This window comes from Eschrichtius robustus, chromosome 4 (genome assembly GCF_028021215.1).
Source record: "Eschrichtius robustus isolate mEscRob2 chromosome 4, mEscRob2.pri, whole genome shotgun sequence".
NCBI lineage: Eukaryota > Metazoa > Chordata > Mammalia > Artiodactyla > Eschrichtiidae > Eschrichtius > Eschrichtius robustus.
This window is the reverse complement of record NC_090827.1, coordinates 88440629-88457368: the sequence shown is the minus strand read 5'-3', so window position 1 is coordinate 88457368 and position 16740 is coordinate 88440629. Positions and strand designations below refer to the sequence as shown.

At 36.2% G+C, this 16740-nt stretch overlaps 1 protein-coding gene across 3 annotated transcripts in view; it reads left to right on the top strand.

The window, feature by feature from the left end:
* KLHL5 (kelch like family member 5) overlaps nt 1–16740 on the top strand; it is an 89052-nt gene that overhangs the window by 30814 nt on the left and 41498 nt on the right. For all 3 annotated transcript variants that reach the window (XM_068543095.1, XM_068543096.1, XM_068543097.1), the window contains 3 exons: nt 10176–10358; nt 13515–13651; nt 14190–14386. In XM_068543095.1, coding sequence (XP_068399196.1) covers nt 10176–10358; nt 13515–13651; nt 14190–14386 — 517 coding nt within the window. The remainder of the gene's footprint in view (nt 1–10175; nt 10359–13514; nt 13652–14189; nt 14387–16740) is intronic.

The window sequence follows — 16740 nt, the reverse complement described above, 5'->3', positions numbered from 1 at the left end:
TCATTATTTCAACCTTTGTTTATAAAGTTAGGGTTTACTATTTTATATATCAGACTATTTTTAGTCAATATGTATCAAATACTACTATACAAATATCCAAAAATTATAATAGCTAATATTGATTGGGTGCTTGCTATCTGTGAGACACTGTTCTAAGCATTTTAGTACTATATTACTTCATTTAGTCTTCACAAATTTCTGAGTTAGATTGCTATTATTATCATTCTAATTGTAGAGATGAGGCCAATGAGGCACAGAAAGGGTAAGTAACTTGCTCAAGATTAGTAAGTAAAATAAAACCGCATTTTTAAAAAGCTAAAGTTTATATTCTTAAAATAGTTTTAGATTTACAGGAAAATTTCAAAGATAGTATAGTGAGTTCCTTATATTCCCACACCCAGTTTTCCCTATTACTAATATCTTATATTAATATGGTGTATCTGTTACTGTTGAACCAGTATGATACATTATTATTAACTAAAGCCCATACTTTATTCAGATTTCCTTAATTTCCTTTTTTCTGTTACAGAAAACGTCCTAACATCCTTTTTTTCTGTTACAGTCCAGGATACCAGTTACATTTAATCATCATATCTCCTTAGGCTCCTCTGGGCTGTGACAGTTTCTCAAACTTTCCTTGTTTTTGATGACCTTGGCAGTTTGGGGAGTAGTGGTCAGGTGTTTTGTAGAATGTCTTACTCAGTTGGGATTTGTCTGATATTTTTCTCATGGTTAGATGGGGGTTAATGAGTTTTAGGGAGGAAGACCACAACGGTAAAGTGCCATTTTCAGCACATCATATCACAGATACATATCATCAATCTAACTTATCATTGTTGATATTGACCTTGATCACTTGGAAATAGCTACATTTTGAACCCAAACGATTAACATGTAGATTTCATGCACACATACCAGTAAGCAGTTCTCTGTGACTATTCATTTAATCACCGAGTTCAACTTGGATCAACATAACAGTTAATGATTCAATCTATCCAGTTTCACTTTCTCTCCTCAACTAATTTTCTCAGCCCGGTTCTTGAAAAAGGCAACCCTGGCTGGCATACAGGTATAATCTCTCGACACACCCACAACCCTTTACCCACAGTCATCTGATCCGTCTTATCCGTTGTTTGCTACTCTGTGTTTCAACTGCAGATACCCTTGAACTCTTCTATACCTTGTCAGTTGATTTGCTATTCTTTGACTCATCTTGAAGGCATTTAGGTCCTTCTCCTCTCCCAACAAGGGGTTATCTTCATAATATACCATTTCTCAAGTGCTGTCTCCTTTTTCTTGACCCTCTTTAGGTTGTCTCTACATATCCTTGTTTGAACCATTCTATTAATTCTGGTTCACTTTAAAATTAAAATCTTATATGTTTCCACATGAAAAAAATTTTGCTTCCAGAGATGGCAAAGAAGTTCAACTATATTGTACTTGTATCTGGGAAGGATGTATTGCATTGTCCTCCCTCACACATGTATGCCCAAGTCATATCATGGATTCCCTTGACATAAGCCGTGGAACCTCTCCCCAGAAAACCGTCTGTATGTGTGTGTGCACATACATGTGCATATGTACACGTGTGTGTTAAATATTTCATATGGGGTTCAAGGAATTCGTGAACCCTCTAAAGCCTATCTGTACACTGTATCAATCAGTGTTCTTAGTTTTAAGCAACTGAAATTGGCTGGTTTAAACAGAGTAGGAATTTATTGGAATCATATTAGTTCCTAGAAAGAATCAGCTTAGGAAAAAGGTTGAGCATTACAGTTGCACAACTGGCCTTTATAAGTCCAGATTTTTAAGGCAAAAGAGCCTTTTATGACACTTATTGCTTATATTTTATTTTCATCTAGTTGGAACTGGATAGTGAAGTTTTACATTTTTAGAATTAGATATATTAGGCATGAAAACAATGATACACATGCACACATACACACACCCCACATAAACACTCATATGCACAGAGCCATATAATTTGGCCATGTAACTTTAGGGAATATATATTAGTAGAGAATAGGCTAAGATAATATAACAAAGAGATTCAGAAATATAGTGGCTCAAATAAAATAGAAGTTTATTTCTCTATCACCTAACAAATGGGAAAATGGCCCAGGGCAGACAGGTAGCTCTGCTACACAAGTTCCCTCAGAGACCCAGATTCCTTCCATATTGTTTCTCCATCCTGTAGGGTGTTGTTATTTCTTTATGGTCAAAGCTTCCTCAGCTCCCCCCTCTGCATTCTAGCCTATGGGAAGGACCAAAGAAGGAAAAGGGAGGACATTAAGCAAATAACACAAGTTGCATATATCAGTTTTGCTCACGTGCCATTGTTGAAAACCTAGTCACATGGCCACAACTAGTAGCAAAGGAGGCGCAGCTGTGGTCTCTGCCTGGGTAGCCGTGTGTCCAGCTAAAACTCATTACTGTGGTAACTGTGAAGAATGGTTTGGAGGTTGTAATCAACAGGGTGCAAGAGGTGAAGACAGCTGGATAGAACTCTTTGGAATTCTTTGGATCTAATTTTTTAATGAGTTTTTTCCCATATTATTTACTATTTTTACCACTGAGATGTGAGCAAATAGAGATAAGCAAAAATGGAAAAACAAAAATTACAAATTACCCTGCCACCCCAAAATAATAACCATTAACAATTTGAGGAAGTATCCTTCCAGTATATTTTAGGTAAGTATAGAATAAAATTATGTTTTTAGAATAAAAATCTGAATCTTACTGTACATACTATTTTGTAACCTTTTTTGCCCTAATGTAAACATAAAATTAAGATTCTTTTGGTCAAAAAAGGCAGAAGCCCAACTCAAACTGACAAGCAAAGACTAGAAAATTTTGATTCACATAAGTAAATAAAAACTCAAACAAGTTTAGACCTGATGAATCCAGATACTCAAATAACACCAGAAATCCTTTTTTTCCCCCTCTTTAGAATCTGTTTTCCTTTGTGATGGCATTTCCTTAGGCAGGCTTTCTTTGTGGTAGCAAAAAGCCACTAGCAGCTCCAAGTTTACTTTTTATCAGCTTAACCTCCTCAATGGAAAGAGAGTGACTCTTTTCCAAGAGTACCAACAAACATCTTGAAATGGACTCTCATTGGTCTTGTTTGGATCTTATGTCCACCCAAATAAATCATTATAACCAGAAGATATGATACTCTTGTTGGCCAGGCCTCAGTCCCTTGCTCACCTCTGCCCAGGGGAAAGACTCAACTCTGCCCAAGCCCTGTGAACTGAGGTAGGGTATATGTGGTTTCCCAAAAGGTCGAGATGGGTCTGTCGTCATAGAAAGAATCCTGAATAGGAAAAAGCGGTGTCCAGTAAAACAGCTTGCTATGTCATTAAATGTTCTCCTGTATCTTTTTGAATAGCTACATCATTCTCCCATGCACAGACATACCTTTTGGTTATTTAACCAATATTCTAATTTTTTTGGAATTTAGATTGTTTCCAATATTTTCTTGTTAGAAACAACCTGTGATAACCCCTTCCCCGTAGCTAGATCTCTACATACAGATGACCATTTCCTCTGGATAAAGTCCCAAGGGTGTGCACATTTTTAGGGTTTTTGATCTGTATTCTCAAAGTTATTTCAGGAACATTACTCCTCTTTTAATTCTCAGCAGCATTGTATGAGAGGGCCCACTGGCCCTTCTCCTTCACACTGGTTATTGTTTAAGAAAATCTGATTCTTATGTAAACAACGTTTGACTCTTTTCACCACAGATATTTTGGCCGCAGGACCCAGCAGAGAACTCCTTAAATTCCAAAATGAAAAAGTATTTCTCTTGAGAAGGGAAGAGGTGAAGGTATTCTTTTTCTTTGCCTCTTGCCATTTCTCTTTATGCACCTGCCTTGTCCTCTCCTTAAAAGAGACATCCCCAACTCCTCTTCCTCCTTGCTCATCTAAACCTTAAGATGTATTTCAGATCTAACCTGCTGCTGGTTGCCTTTCCGAACACCAGCCCATACTGATCTTTCCTTTCTGTAAATTCTGTCGCAGTTACATTCCAATTGGGGATGTACAAGATGATCTGTTGGAGAAATGGTAATTATATGTATATATACTAGAATGTTTATTTACATTTTATTTTTTAAATCTCTATTTTTTTCTGTTTTATAATGTAAATAATAATTGTACAATGATATATCTATATCTTTTATAAACTCATAAATATATATTGGGGCACATGCTTGAAAGTTCCCTGAAAAGGATACGCATAAGAATTTTTTTAGAGACTGCTAGCCTATACTAAGCAACTTACATTCTTACTTTACATTTGTGGCTTTGAATATGTGTAAAAGATGTCAAAAGATTCATGATATAGTAATCTGCACTTTGGCAAAAGCATGAATTCTGAATGCCAGAAGCTATGAGGCAGCTTATCACTTACCTGGGGAGTGAGCCAAACAGACCACTTAGAGTTTCAATGCAGCTTTGTTTTCTACTCAAAATCATATACAGTATAATTCTTGTGAAGTGATTTTTAAAACTTCTTTTTGAAAAATTTCTCCATTAAGAAAGCCTAATGCACGTTCTGGTGATAATAGTGAGGAAATCTAAATAGTTTCTAATAAAAAGATAGTATTGGCCATGGTGCATATTGTGTGTGCGCACAGATGTGTGAAATCTGAAGAATTGCAAGTATTAGTGTTGCTGTTTACTTTTTTCCACTTTATAAAACTTAAGTCTTCAAATTCTAAGTCCCTTCACTAAAAAAGAAAATCATATCTTCTTTGCATCCCCTGTTTCTAACAACTGGTGCAATGCTACATCTGAGGAGTTACTCTATAAATAGTTGGTGACTTGATTTGTTTGATACTTGCCTCTTTTCTATGTTTAGGCATTTTCTGACTTACAAATTCATAGCCTACTGCAGAGGGACAATAAGCTAAAAATTAAATGTTTCCCGGTAGCCTGGAAATACCCAGCAATGTAGAGTTCGTTACAGTGAACATCTATTACAAAAGATTTGAATGATCTCATGATGTAATTCTTTGAAATATGACTTACCATCTTAGTAACATCTAAGAAATAAAACTAAGCAGAAATGTTAGATATATTTCCTCTGTTACCATGTAAAGGTCTAGTAGAAATCACAGAGAAATGTGTTTTGAATGCTCCATAAATGGCCTATTCCCAGTTGTTTATATTGTGGGTTAGGATGTCTACTGGGTTTGTTAAAGGCCATTTTAATTAGGAATCAGGAAATTTAGTTATAAAAATTGATAATGTTGGCGATCATTTTTTAGGAAGACAACCAAACAAACAACATTGTATAAGACAAAAGACTGAGATTACAGGCCTTCCCATTGGCCTTTAAAAAGCAAGGATCTACTAATAGGAGTTTATTTACCTTGATTGTGTACTTATTCTGTGCTAGGGTTATGCATTCATTTAATAATCCTCCCACGAAGGATCCTCTAAAAGAAAGTACTATGTATTACTTATTCCTGTATTATTATTGAAATAATAATAGGTAAGACTTAGAGAAGTTATTTAACTCATCCAGATACATAGTGACAGAGTTGAATCAGCACTATGCAATAGAACTTTATGCAGTGATGGAAATGTTCTATATCTGCACCATCCAATCTGGCAGCCACTAGCCCCATGGGGCTACTTGAGCATTTGAAATATGACTAGTTCAACTAAAGAACTTTTTAATTTTATTTTATTTTAATTAAAATAGCCACATGGGGGATAGTAGCTACTGTATTGGACAGCACAGCTCTAGAACCTTCCTAAAGTGCTCTTAATCACTACCCCATACCTCTCCAATTCAAGCTTCCAAACCAAAACACATAATAGGAAAAGAAAGAGTAAGAAAGTACTGACATTATAAATTACACAGAGCCAGAGTATTAAAAACATTTGATAAGCCAGAGATAGAGATGTTATCTCTGCCCCATGGAAACCTAAGAGACTCTTGCTCTCTTAACCCTAGCTAAGGGGTAGTCACAGAGCAGTAGACTTTTGTCTAGGATCCTGAATTCTCATGTCTTTTGTTGTTGTTGTTGTTATTGTTAAATTATCCTCATTCATATTGTACTATCATTCTCCCTTCATACCCTTGGTCCTTGCACTCACTGATGCCTTAGGGTAAAGGTAAGCAAAAATTTCCATTTCTTTGTGAGTGATTTGACCAACATTCTGAATGCCTCCTGATCCTGGTTTTGTATCCAGCTGCCTATATGTCCTTGGTTGATCACTTTGAGCCCTTTGGGGCCTCAAAATTTTCTCATCTGCAAAATAAGGGAGTTGAATTAAATGACTACATAGGTTCCTTCTAGATGTAAAAGTTCTGTGTATAATGGTTCTGATACCTAGGTTCTACAGTTGTATGGATATGCAGTAAATTCTTTTTTTAAGTAAATTCTTGCATTATTAACATTGTATGTGCAAGGTCCCAAATTTCTTAAAACGGAACAAGAAATGCTAGAAAGCTGTGCAGCTCTTTAAGCCTGAGTAGCTCTGTTCCTACCTCTTTCATGTTCCTTTTGTGAATGGATAGCTTTGCTTTTCCATAGACTACAAATCAGAAGCCTGCACTTCTTTTGATCCTTCATTTGGAGCAGTGGGAGTGATTGCTATACTCAGAAATCTCTGAATTAATTGTCTCATTGAAATAACATGTTTATTTAACATGTGATAGCAACTGAAGCCTTGAAAGCAAATCAAGAAGTTCGAAATGTTCAGCAGAGAGTGTAAATAGGAGTAGAAAATTTGAATTCGTAGGAGCCAGAGAGCTAATACAAATCAGCAAAGAGGGTAAGGTTGGTGGTCAAGAGGACAGCTGGTCCCTCTTTTCTAGGACCTGCCCAAATCCAACCCAGAGTTGCCACAAGGGGATGTGGGCCCAGGGGAGCCAGTCTTAAGTCCTGGAGCCGAGGCTGTCTCTCTGACAGCCCTTGGACAGGCCTGCCCATAAGGCCTTCCAGAACCTCCAAATCCTGTTCCTCCACTTGATGTGACCTCTTTTTAGGTGTTTGGATGCCTTCAGACAGGTCCTCCTATCTCTTTAGGGCTGTGGTTGTTAACTTGTAGATTAGTGAACAGGCTTCAGGGGGCTCTAACAATCTCCTCGGAAATTGTATGCAAAATTGTGTAAGGCAACTATGCATTTATTTGGGAAAAACTTCAACAGATTCTCAGAAGGGGTGGATGATGCAATAAAAATTAAACACATCTTTAAAAAAAAAAGTTTGAAATATTATTTTAGAATCATAAATAGTTTTGTTAATGTGTATGTATGTAAACAATTTTGATGTTTTACCTTTATGCTCATTTTGAATATAACAAATATTCTATTAAGTTTTACTAGTGCATTTAAAATATTCAAAGAAATTCAGTTTACAAATCTGAAGTAAAGTATCTATTGTGTATATCAATGTTTTGAATCTGTAAGTCGAACGCATGTTGATTTGTGTAATGTATCCATCTCTTGCCTGAAGTGTACTGGTGGTCTTCAGCCTGTGATGTGTTAGGATCGCACGTAGGGCTTTAAAAAATATGATGTTCAGGTTCTCACTTCAGACCTACTGAATCAGTCTTAAGGAATGAGACCTTGAACGCAAATGCTAAACTGCTTTCCAGATTATCCTGATTCATGTCATAGACTGAAGAACTAAACACTCTGAAAGTTCTTGACAAGAAAAGAGATGGTCTCTTTATTAATTGGGCTTATACCAACATAAAAGCTGGCCTGTAATAACTTAATGATGTTGGTATTATGAAGTTCTGTTGTTCTTTCAAAATTTAACATTGATTAACATTTATGTTTGGATGATGGCAATTCATCACTCAAAAACATTCAACTAACTCATTGACTAGTCATTACTGAGAATTTATTATAAAGTATAAGAAATGTAATACAAAATATAGGGGCCCTAAAAAAAAGTACTTGATTTATTTACCTCATATTTTCTTGTTCTTGAAAGAATTTGGACTTATAAAAATCAGGTATTCTAATCTTCCTTCATCCTTAGATCACTAATACTCAATCATTTGTCAGTATTTTGACAATATAAAACTTCATTTTATTGAGAAATGTTTTAAATTTTCAAATTGGTATTCATCAAGATCAACATTATTTGTTTTTGCTTATGTTACATTTTTCCTAGATTTTAAAATAGTTTCTAATTCTCATTTATTTATATAAGCAACATATAGTTACACATTACTCAATACATTTTTATACTAATGATCTTAAATGTAAAGTTGAGTATTTTATACCAGATTTCCCAAGTCATTACACCAATAATATTCATAGTGTGCAATATATACCTTCTAGATAATATATATTTTGCTTCTGTTATCATTATTGACAGTTATCCCCCAAGAACATATTTTAGGACCCATATTTGTATGGCGTTAAAAATGCAATGGGCTGGGAGGATTTAGGTAGAGATATATATTAGTCGAGGCACTGCTAACTTTCGAAACTGATACATCTCAATCAACATGAGAGTCCTTGTGAGTATAGTCTGTGTATACAGTCTTCTCAGTTAAGAACACTCCTGTGTATATTTTACCTCTTCCTCCATATAAGTCCTCAGTCCACATGGACATAGAAATAAAGAATGGGAGATACACACCTGCTCTTAGCCACTGTAGCCTGGAGTTGACACAGTTCATTTCGATCATAAGACCACACCTATCTACGAGAGAGGCTGGGAAATGTAGTCTAGCTATATTGCCAGGAGAAAAAGAAAAAGGGTTTTGGTGAACACATAGCATTCTCTATGAAAGCCCTATTTCTGCCATGAACAAACTCTCTGGCTTTTGGCAAAACACTTAATCTCCTTGGCTTCAGTTCCCTTTATTTTAAAAGATTCAAAGACTTTTTCTTTTTGATAAGATTATTAGATATTTATATTAAGAAAATTCTCTTAAGATATAGTGAGGCTTGATTCAACAAAGCATTTATCAGAATCATTATATCCGGGCTTCCCTGGTGGCTCAGTGGTTGAGAATCTGCCTGCTAATGCAGGGGACACGGGTTCGAGCCCTGGTCTGGGAAGATCCCACATGCCTCGGAGCAACTAGGCCCGTGAGCCACAACTACTGAGCCTGTGTATCTGGAGCCTGTGCTCCGCAACAAGAGAGGCCGCGATAGTGAGAGGCCCGCGCACCGCGATGAAGAGTGGCCCCCGCTTGCCACAACTAGAGAAAGCCCTCACACAGAAACGAAGACCCAACACAGCCAAAATAAATAAATAAATAAATAAATAAGAATCATTATATCCTTAAAAGTAGATCTGATGAGAAATGATAACTAAGTTATGGCATAGTCGGTGGTTTTGTAGTTAATTGCATAACCAAGGGATGTTGATTACTTGATCCAAGTGATCTTGGATAAGGGATCTGGGGGAGAGGGGTGGATTTAGGATTTCATTCTTAGTCCCAATCTTTTCACTTTTTCACCAGTTCCATCAGTGAATCATAATGAAAATATAGAACTCATACTCTTCAAATTATAATTTGGAAATTTCAAATAATTTTTAGATACCTGGGTTAGGCCATCAAATTCTTTTAAGCTATAATCTAAGTTATAGGTTACCTGGGCTATTGAAGACTAGTCAGAGAATCAAATGATTTATTTATAATTTATAATGATTTATTTATAATCTGTTAATAATTATTATTTATAATTTATAATTATTTATAATTCATTTATAATTTTATGATAATATATTTTGTATTCTAAACAGTTATAAATGAACTGTGAACATAACCCATTTTTAAGTAAAGGATGGCTTGGGTTTATATCTCCAAAAGAGTTTAATTCCCTTTCTGCCTTCAAAAAATGATCTCTTATGCCCTTAAATATAATGTTGGAGCTATGACTATCAATATGAATATAGTTTGGCTCTTTTTCAGCAGAGACGTCGTATTGACCAGAGAAGAGACCTCAAGAACAGGCAAAGAATATATGTAGCTATTAACTAGACGGTATCACATTCACAATGTTTGCAAGACACACATGATTTGAGCCATCATTTGATTTTCAAAGGCAAAAATGATGAATGATTGTTCATTAATATAGACTGGTAGCATTGCTTCTATTACATCTAAAGGATTTAAAAGGACTTAATAGGAAAGATATTTTTAATGTGTTAGCGACTTTTCAAAATGTGTGTTTTCTTTCTTTTCAGGACTTCCAATAGCAGTCAGACATTATCAGCCTGCCATACTATGGAGCCATGTTCATCAGATGAATTCTTCCAAGCCCTTAATCATGCTGAACAAACATTCAAAAAGATGGAAAACTATTTGAGACACAAACAGTTATGCGATGTAATTCTAGTTGCTGGTGATCGCAGAATTCCAGCTCATAGGTAATTGTTTTCTAAATTTCTATATGTGTGAAATATTTCCTTGATCATTTAGTTATGTATGTTGAGGTAACTTGTTCTAATTGATTATGCAATGGACTATTTTGGTAAAGTGGTATATTTCATGGAGTTTCTGCAAAGAAGACAGTGCATATGAAATTATTACACATTAAATGACTCCAAAAGGATCACTTTCCCTCTGTAGAAGCATAAAAACAAAACATACCAGCCTGAAATTAGTATTGTTTGGTATAGATTTCAGCTACTATGAGCAGCACTCCACCTAATTCTCCCTGTTAAATAACTGTCAATAAGCTCAGTAGAAATTAGAGCTTTGAGTATTTAGAAACAAAAAGGCTGGTGGAACGGAGTGGCAAAACTTGAGCTTTTAAATAGCCACATCTATTCCAACTTCTGTTTGCCTGCCTCCAAGAAATATGAAAAGCAGTGGTGCTAGGGAATAAAGGCCTTTAACAGAAATGAAGTATTACTTCTTGATGTAAGAAAAGGAAATGGAAGCTGTTAAATAAATAACAATTCATTATTTTTCTCCTAATAATTACATATTTAATTGTTCAGGGTTAATCACCATTATGATCCCAAAGGTTTTTTTTTTAATACCTTTCAAAACTAATTAATACTGTGTCCCAAAAGTTTTGTTAAACCCTCCAAAGCGAAAGTAAAATTAGAAAAAATGGGCTTGGTCTTAAAGTTTTCAGTTACTCAGTTCAGCATACATTTATTGAGATGCTACTATATATTGTGACAGAAAGTCCATGTTGTGAGCATGGGTTTATTAGAAAGATATTCCAACCTGAATTTCATACAGGCGTCTCAAATTCCCTGTTTCCAAAACAGAACTCATTACCTTACCTGCAACGCTTGTGAAAGCCATCACCATCTCACCTGGATTACCAGTGCAAGAAACTCCTAACTAGTCTCCCTGTTTGCACTTTTTCCCCTACGTTCTGTTCTCTACACAGCTCCCTGAGTGATCCTTTAAAATGGAACTTATATCTGGTTGCTTCTCTGATAAAACTTTCCAGTGCCTCCTCATGTCACAGTGTGAAAGCCCATGTCCTCACAGTGGCTTATGTGACCCAGCCTGCCATTACCTCTTTACCGTTCTGCCCTCCGTTCTCACTCTGCTTGAACCACACTGACCCCCTTGTGGTTTCTAGCATGTGGCAGGCATGCCACTTCTGCCTTTGGAGTTTTGCACTGGCTGCTCCTCTGCCTGAATGCTGTTCCCAAATACCTGTGTGACTAATTCCTGCACCTCCTTCAAGTCTTTTCTCAAGTGTCACCTTCCCATGAGACCACCTATTTAAACCCACTCCCCATTTGCCCTTACCCTGCTTTTTTCCCCATGGCACTTATCACTTTTTGATGTACTATAGAATTTACTTCTGCTGGATATTGTTTGTCTCCCCGTAGAATATAAGACTCCGTAAGAGAAGGTATTAATACATCTCAAGTATTTAGAACAGTGCCCAGTATTTATTAGGTGTGCATTATTATTTGTTCAGTGAGTAACTGAATGAATGGGCAGTTCTCAGAAGAAGAAACCTGAATGGCCAAAATACATTTGAAAACACCTTCAACCTCACTAACAATCAGGTGAATGAAAATTAAAACAACAATGAGATACCATTTAACACCTTGCAGGTGGCCAAAATTTTGACATCGACAGTATTGTGGGGAAAGGTTAACTCTTTTGCAGTGCTGGTGCTAGACTAAACTGGCACAGCTCTTTGGAGAGCAGTTTGGCAAACCATAAGATTCAGCAATGCCCTCCTGGGGAGAGAGGTGAAGGGAATTAGAGAGGAGCACAGAGAGAGCTTCAACTATTATCTGTATCATAATTTCTACTTCTTTAACAAATGAATAAAGTAAATCTGTGTAAGTGTGCTGATATGGAAAATATCTTCAAGACATATTATCAAATGAAAAATGCACGTTTCAAATACATATATTTATAACCTATTTTTGCTTATATGTGACTATCAATAATTTGGACAGAGACATACCTAATATATAATAATGTATTATAACAAAATACAAAGTATAGTTTTGTATTGTGATAACGATATAATTTTATAACAAAATACAAACATTATAATATACTATAATAATTTGAAAATCATGAAGTTTAAAAATAACCTGCTAGGAACTTCCCTGGTGGTCCAGTGGGTAAGACTCCGTGCTCCCAATGCAGGGGGCCCGGGTTCGATCCCTGGTCAGGGAACTAGATCCCACATGCTGCAACTAAGAGTTTGCATGCCAACAGCTAAAAGATCCCACATGCCGCAACGAAGATCCCACACGTGGCAATGAAGACCTGGTGCAGCCAAATACATAAATAAATATTTTAAAAAAAACAACCTAAGGGCTTCCCTGGTGGCGCAGTGGTTGGGAGTCTGCCTGCCAATGCAGGGGACACGGGTTCGAGCCCTGGTCTGGGAAGATCCCACATGCCACGGAGCAACTGGGCCCGTGAGCCCTAACTGCTGAGCCTGCGCGTCTGGAGCCTGTGCCCTGCAACGGGAGGGGCCGCGATAGTGAGAGGCCCGCGCACCGCGATGAAGAGTGGCCCCCGCTTGCCGCAACTAGAGAAAGCCCTCGCACGAAACGAAGACCCAACACAGCTAAAAATACATAAATAAATAAATAAATAAATAAATAGAGTAGCTATTAATTAAAAAAATAATAATAACCTAAAACCAGTATCAAACGTCTTCCATATATTGACTACCTCTACAATTAAAAAAAAAAACTTAGGTTATTTTCAAAAGTGATAAAAAGAAGAACCTTTACATTTCCCCCCCCATTTTTTATATCATCAGTTTAATGCTGTGAGCTTGTAGCTTTTTTTCAGGATGTTAAAAAGGGATATTTAAGTAGTGAATGAGTAAATCATTTATGTCAGCAGAAAATTTTCAGTAATGGTAATTTATTACTCAAAGGAAGGAGCTAGAGCATAAAGCAATTTGGCAAACTTAAAATGCATTTCTTAGTACCAGACACTTTCTATGGGTAACAAAATTTTTTTTAAAAAGGAAAAGAAAAATAAGGAAAAAGAAAGCAGCAGCATTTACTAATGAACATCAGCTTTGATGTTGTCACTAATTTGTTGTTTTTCTTCTAATATGTTCTTAGATTGGTGCTCTCCTCTGTCTCAGATTATTTTGCTGCCATGTTTACTAATGATGTCAGGGAAGCAAGGCAAGAAGAAATAAAAATGGAAGGTGTAGAACCAAATTCACTGTGGTCCTTGATTCAGTATGCATATACAGGTAATAAATCTGAAAATATAAATTTAAAACTTCTTAGATTTAAGTTGTATTATTAGATTTCAGATTTCTGCTTTTAATAAAGCCTGCCACAGCTAACAGTTAATTATGCTGTTATAATCACCACCCCTGGTGGTATGTATATAGGTTAAAATCTCTATATTAGAACCTTTAAAATGGTTTTCATAATAAGCTATTGAATGATATTCTTAAATGTTAATGTAATAATTTGATGAGTTATGTTTTTTATTATTGCATTTAAAATTTGAGTTATTTGTAATAGATGTATTACTAATTAAATCATTCTTTAAAAATTCTGGAAACAAGCTATTAATTTTTAAATTTTAGTAGAAGTCACAAAGTGCTAATAGTTTTTTTTCATGTTCAGTACTTTTTTTTCTTTTTGGAATGTCTTAAATCATCTATGTCTGGAATGCATGTAATGAGCTCTTGTTTAGAATTATTACTGTTAACACCAATTATCTTATAAACTAAAGTTAATATAATTCCATAGTTAATGGAATTTCTTTTTATCATTAAGGCCGCCTTGAATTAAAAGAAGATAATATTGAGTGCCTGTTATCTACAGCTTGCCTTCTTCAGCTTTCACAGGTTGTGGAAGCATGCTGTAAGTTTTTAATGAAACAGCTTCACCCATCCAACTGTCTTGGAATCCGTTCTTTTGCTGATGCTCAAGGTTGTACAGATTTGCATAAAGTGGCTCACAATTATACTATGGTATGTATTTTTTGAAAAGCAGGAAGGTATATGCTCTTTGCCTTATCCCTTATTGTTGCAGGCTTATCTACATGTTGCTGTCTTCCCCATGGCTCTGCCATATGTCTTGAGGTTCAGGCTCACTGTGTAGTGTGTCATATTTTCATTGAGTTATGAGGAAAAAACATCAAGTCATATTTCTCCTGATTTATGAGTCAAGCCTTAAGTTATTATAGCCACTAAGAAACAGAGCAGTAGCCTAGGACTATTCCATTCAAGATTTTCAGATCTGCTGCTTTTTAAAGCAGGATTTCCCCCAGACAGTTTATTTTGTAGCACACGGATGAATTTCAGAATTGTCCACATACTGATGGAAGTTGGTGATAGTGATTGTAGTGTATGGTGCAGTACTAGTACAGAAGATAGGAGGATGAAAGGGAGACTTTTTATTAAGGATAAATCTGACTATACGTTGGAAGTGTCTTTAGCTACATAGAAAAATGTTCTTATTAATTGTAGCAAATTATGTGCTCAAAGTAAAACACAGGGGGTTCTAATTCAGAAGCCTGGCAGGTAATGGATATAGATTGATCTAGGACAGCAAGAAAATAAGGGCATGTTGAGGGCATACTGTTGGGACCAGCCTCCACCATCTCAACAGTAGAGGGATTTGGGGAACAGAGGTGTGTGGATCTTTAAGGAATGACCATCTTGCTACACGTGGGTCTTCACACCTGGGCAGTGATTGAAATTTTTGCTTTAACTGCTTCATTTAGGGCAATACAGCTTCTGAGAGAAGGAAGAATGTGAACATTCACATACACATATATCATTATCCATGTTACTGATTTAGTCAACATTTAGGAGATATTTTTTTTGTCTACCCTCTCCTCCATCCCCCTTCCTTCCATTGAATTGGTTTGTAGGTGAAGGGATTGAACAGTACTTTAGAAATCTTCTACTAGAGAAATAGAGATTTGGAAAAAATCATAAGAATAGATATTTGTAACTATTAGGAAGATTAATTCTACTTACTTCATGAGCTTAATGTGAGGATTAAATGAGTTAATAGAAGTTTAGCACTTAAAACCGCGATTGATACATAGTATACCCAGTCAATAAATGATATCATCATCATCATCATTATTTAGATTTACTCTGTTCAACACAGTAGGGATCTATGTGAGTGAGCAAAAGCACTCAGGCAAAAGCAGAACCTTTATGGATTCGTTATTCTCCCCGTGGTGTAATCGCTTCTTAGAAATGTTTCTTATTTATGATGTCAAAGGGCTTCAAGTGAAAAAATAGAGACTGTGTGACAGGGCAGTACTGTACAGACCTAGCATCGTATTACGTTAACATCTTTTAGACCTAGCATCGTATTAGGTTAACATCTTTTTTTTTTTTTTTTTAAAGAAAGCACTCTTTTTTTTTTTAAATTAATTTATTTATTTATGGCTGTGTTGGGTCTTCGTTTCTGTGCGAGGGCTTTCTCTAGTTGTGGCAAGCGGAGGCCACTCTTCATCGCGGTGCGCGGGCCTCTCACTATCGCAGCCTCTCTTGTTGCGAAGCACAGGCTCCAGACACGCAGGCTCAGTAATTGTGGCTCACGGGCCCAGCTGCTCTGCAGCATGTGGGATCTTCCCAGACCAGGGCTCGAACCCGTGTCCCCTGCATTAGCAGGCAGATTCTCAACCACTGCGCCACCAGGGAAGCCCCAGGTTAACATCTTTTAAATAAAGTCCTTTGAAATATTTCCCCCCCAAGCCTTTCTTTTTTTTTTTTCTTTTAAGGAAACTGGCACCCTTTTTAAATTTTTGCTTGTTTGTTTGTTTGTTGTTTTTTGAATTTTATTTATTTATTTTTTATACAGCAGGTTCTTATTACTTATCTATTTTATACATATTAGTGCATATATGTCAATCCCAATCTCCTAATTCATCCCACCACCACCCGCTTTCCCTCCTTGGTGTCCATATTTTTGTTCTCTACATCTTTGTCTCTATTTCTGCCTTGCAAGCTGGCTCATCTGTACCATTTTTCTAGATTCCACATATATGTGTTACTATACAATATTTGTTTTTCTCTTTCTGACTTACTTCACTCTGTATGACAGTCTCTAGTAGGTGCATCCACGTCTCCACAAATGACCCAATTTCGTTCCTTTTTATGGCTGAGTAATATTCCATTGTATACATGTACCACATCTTCTTTATCCATTCGTCTGTCGATGGGCATTTAGGTTGCCTCCATGACCTGGCTATTGTAAATAATGCTTCAGTGAACATTGTGCATGTGTATTTTTGAATTATGGTTTTCTCAGGGTGTATGCCCAGTAGTGGGATAGCTCGGTCATATGGTAATTCTATTTTTAG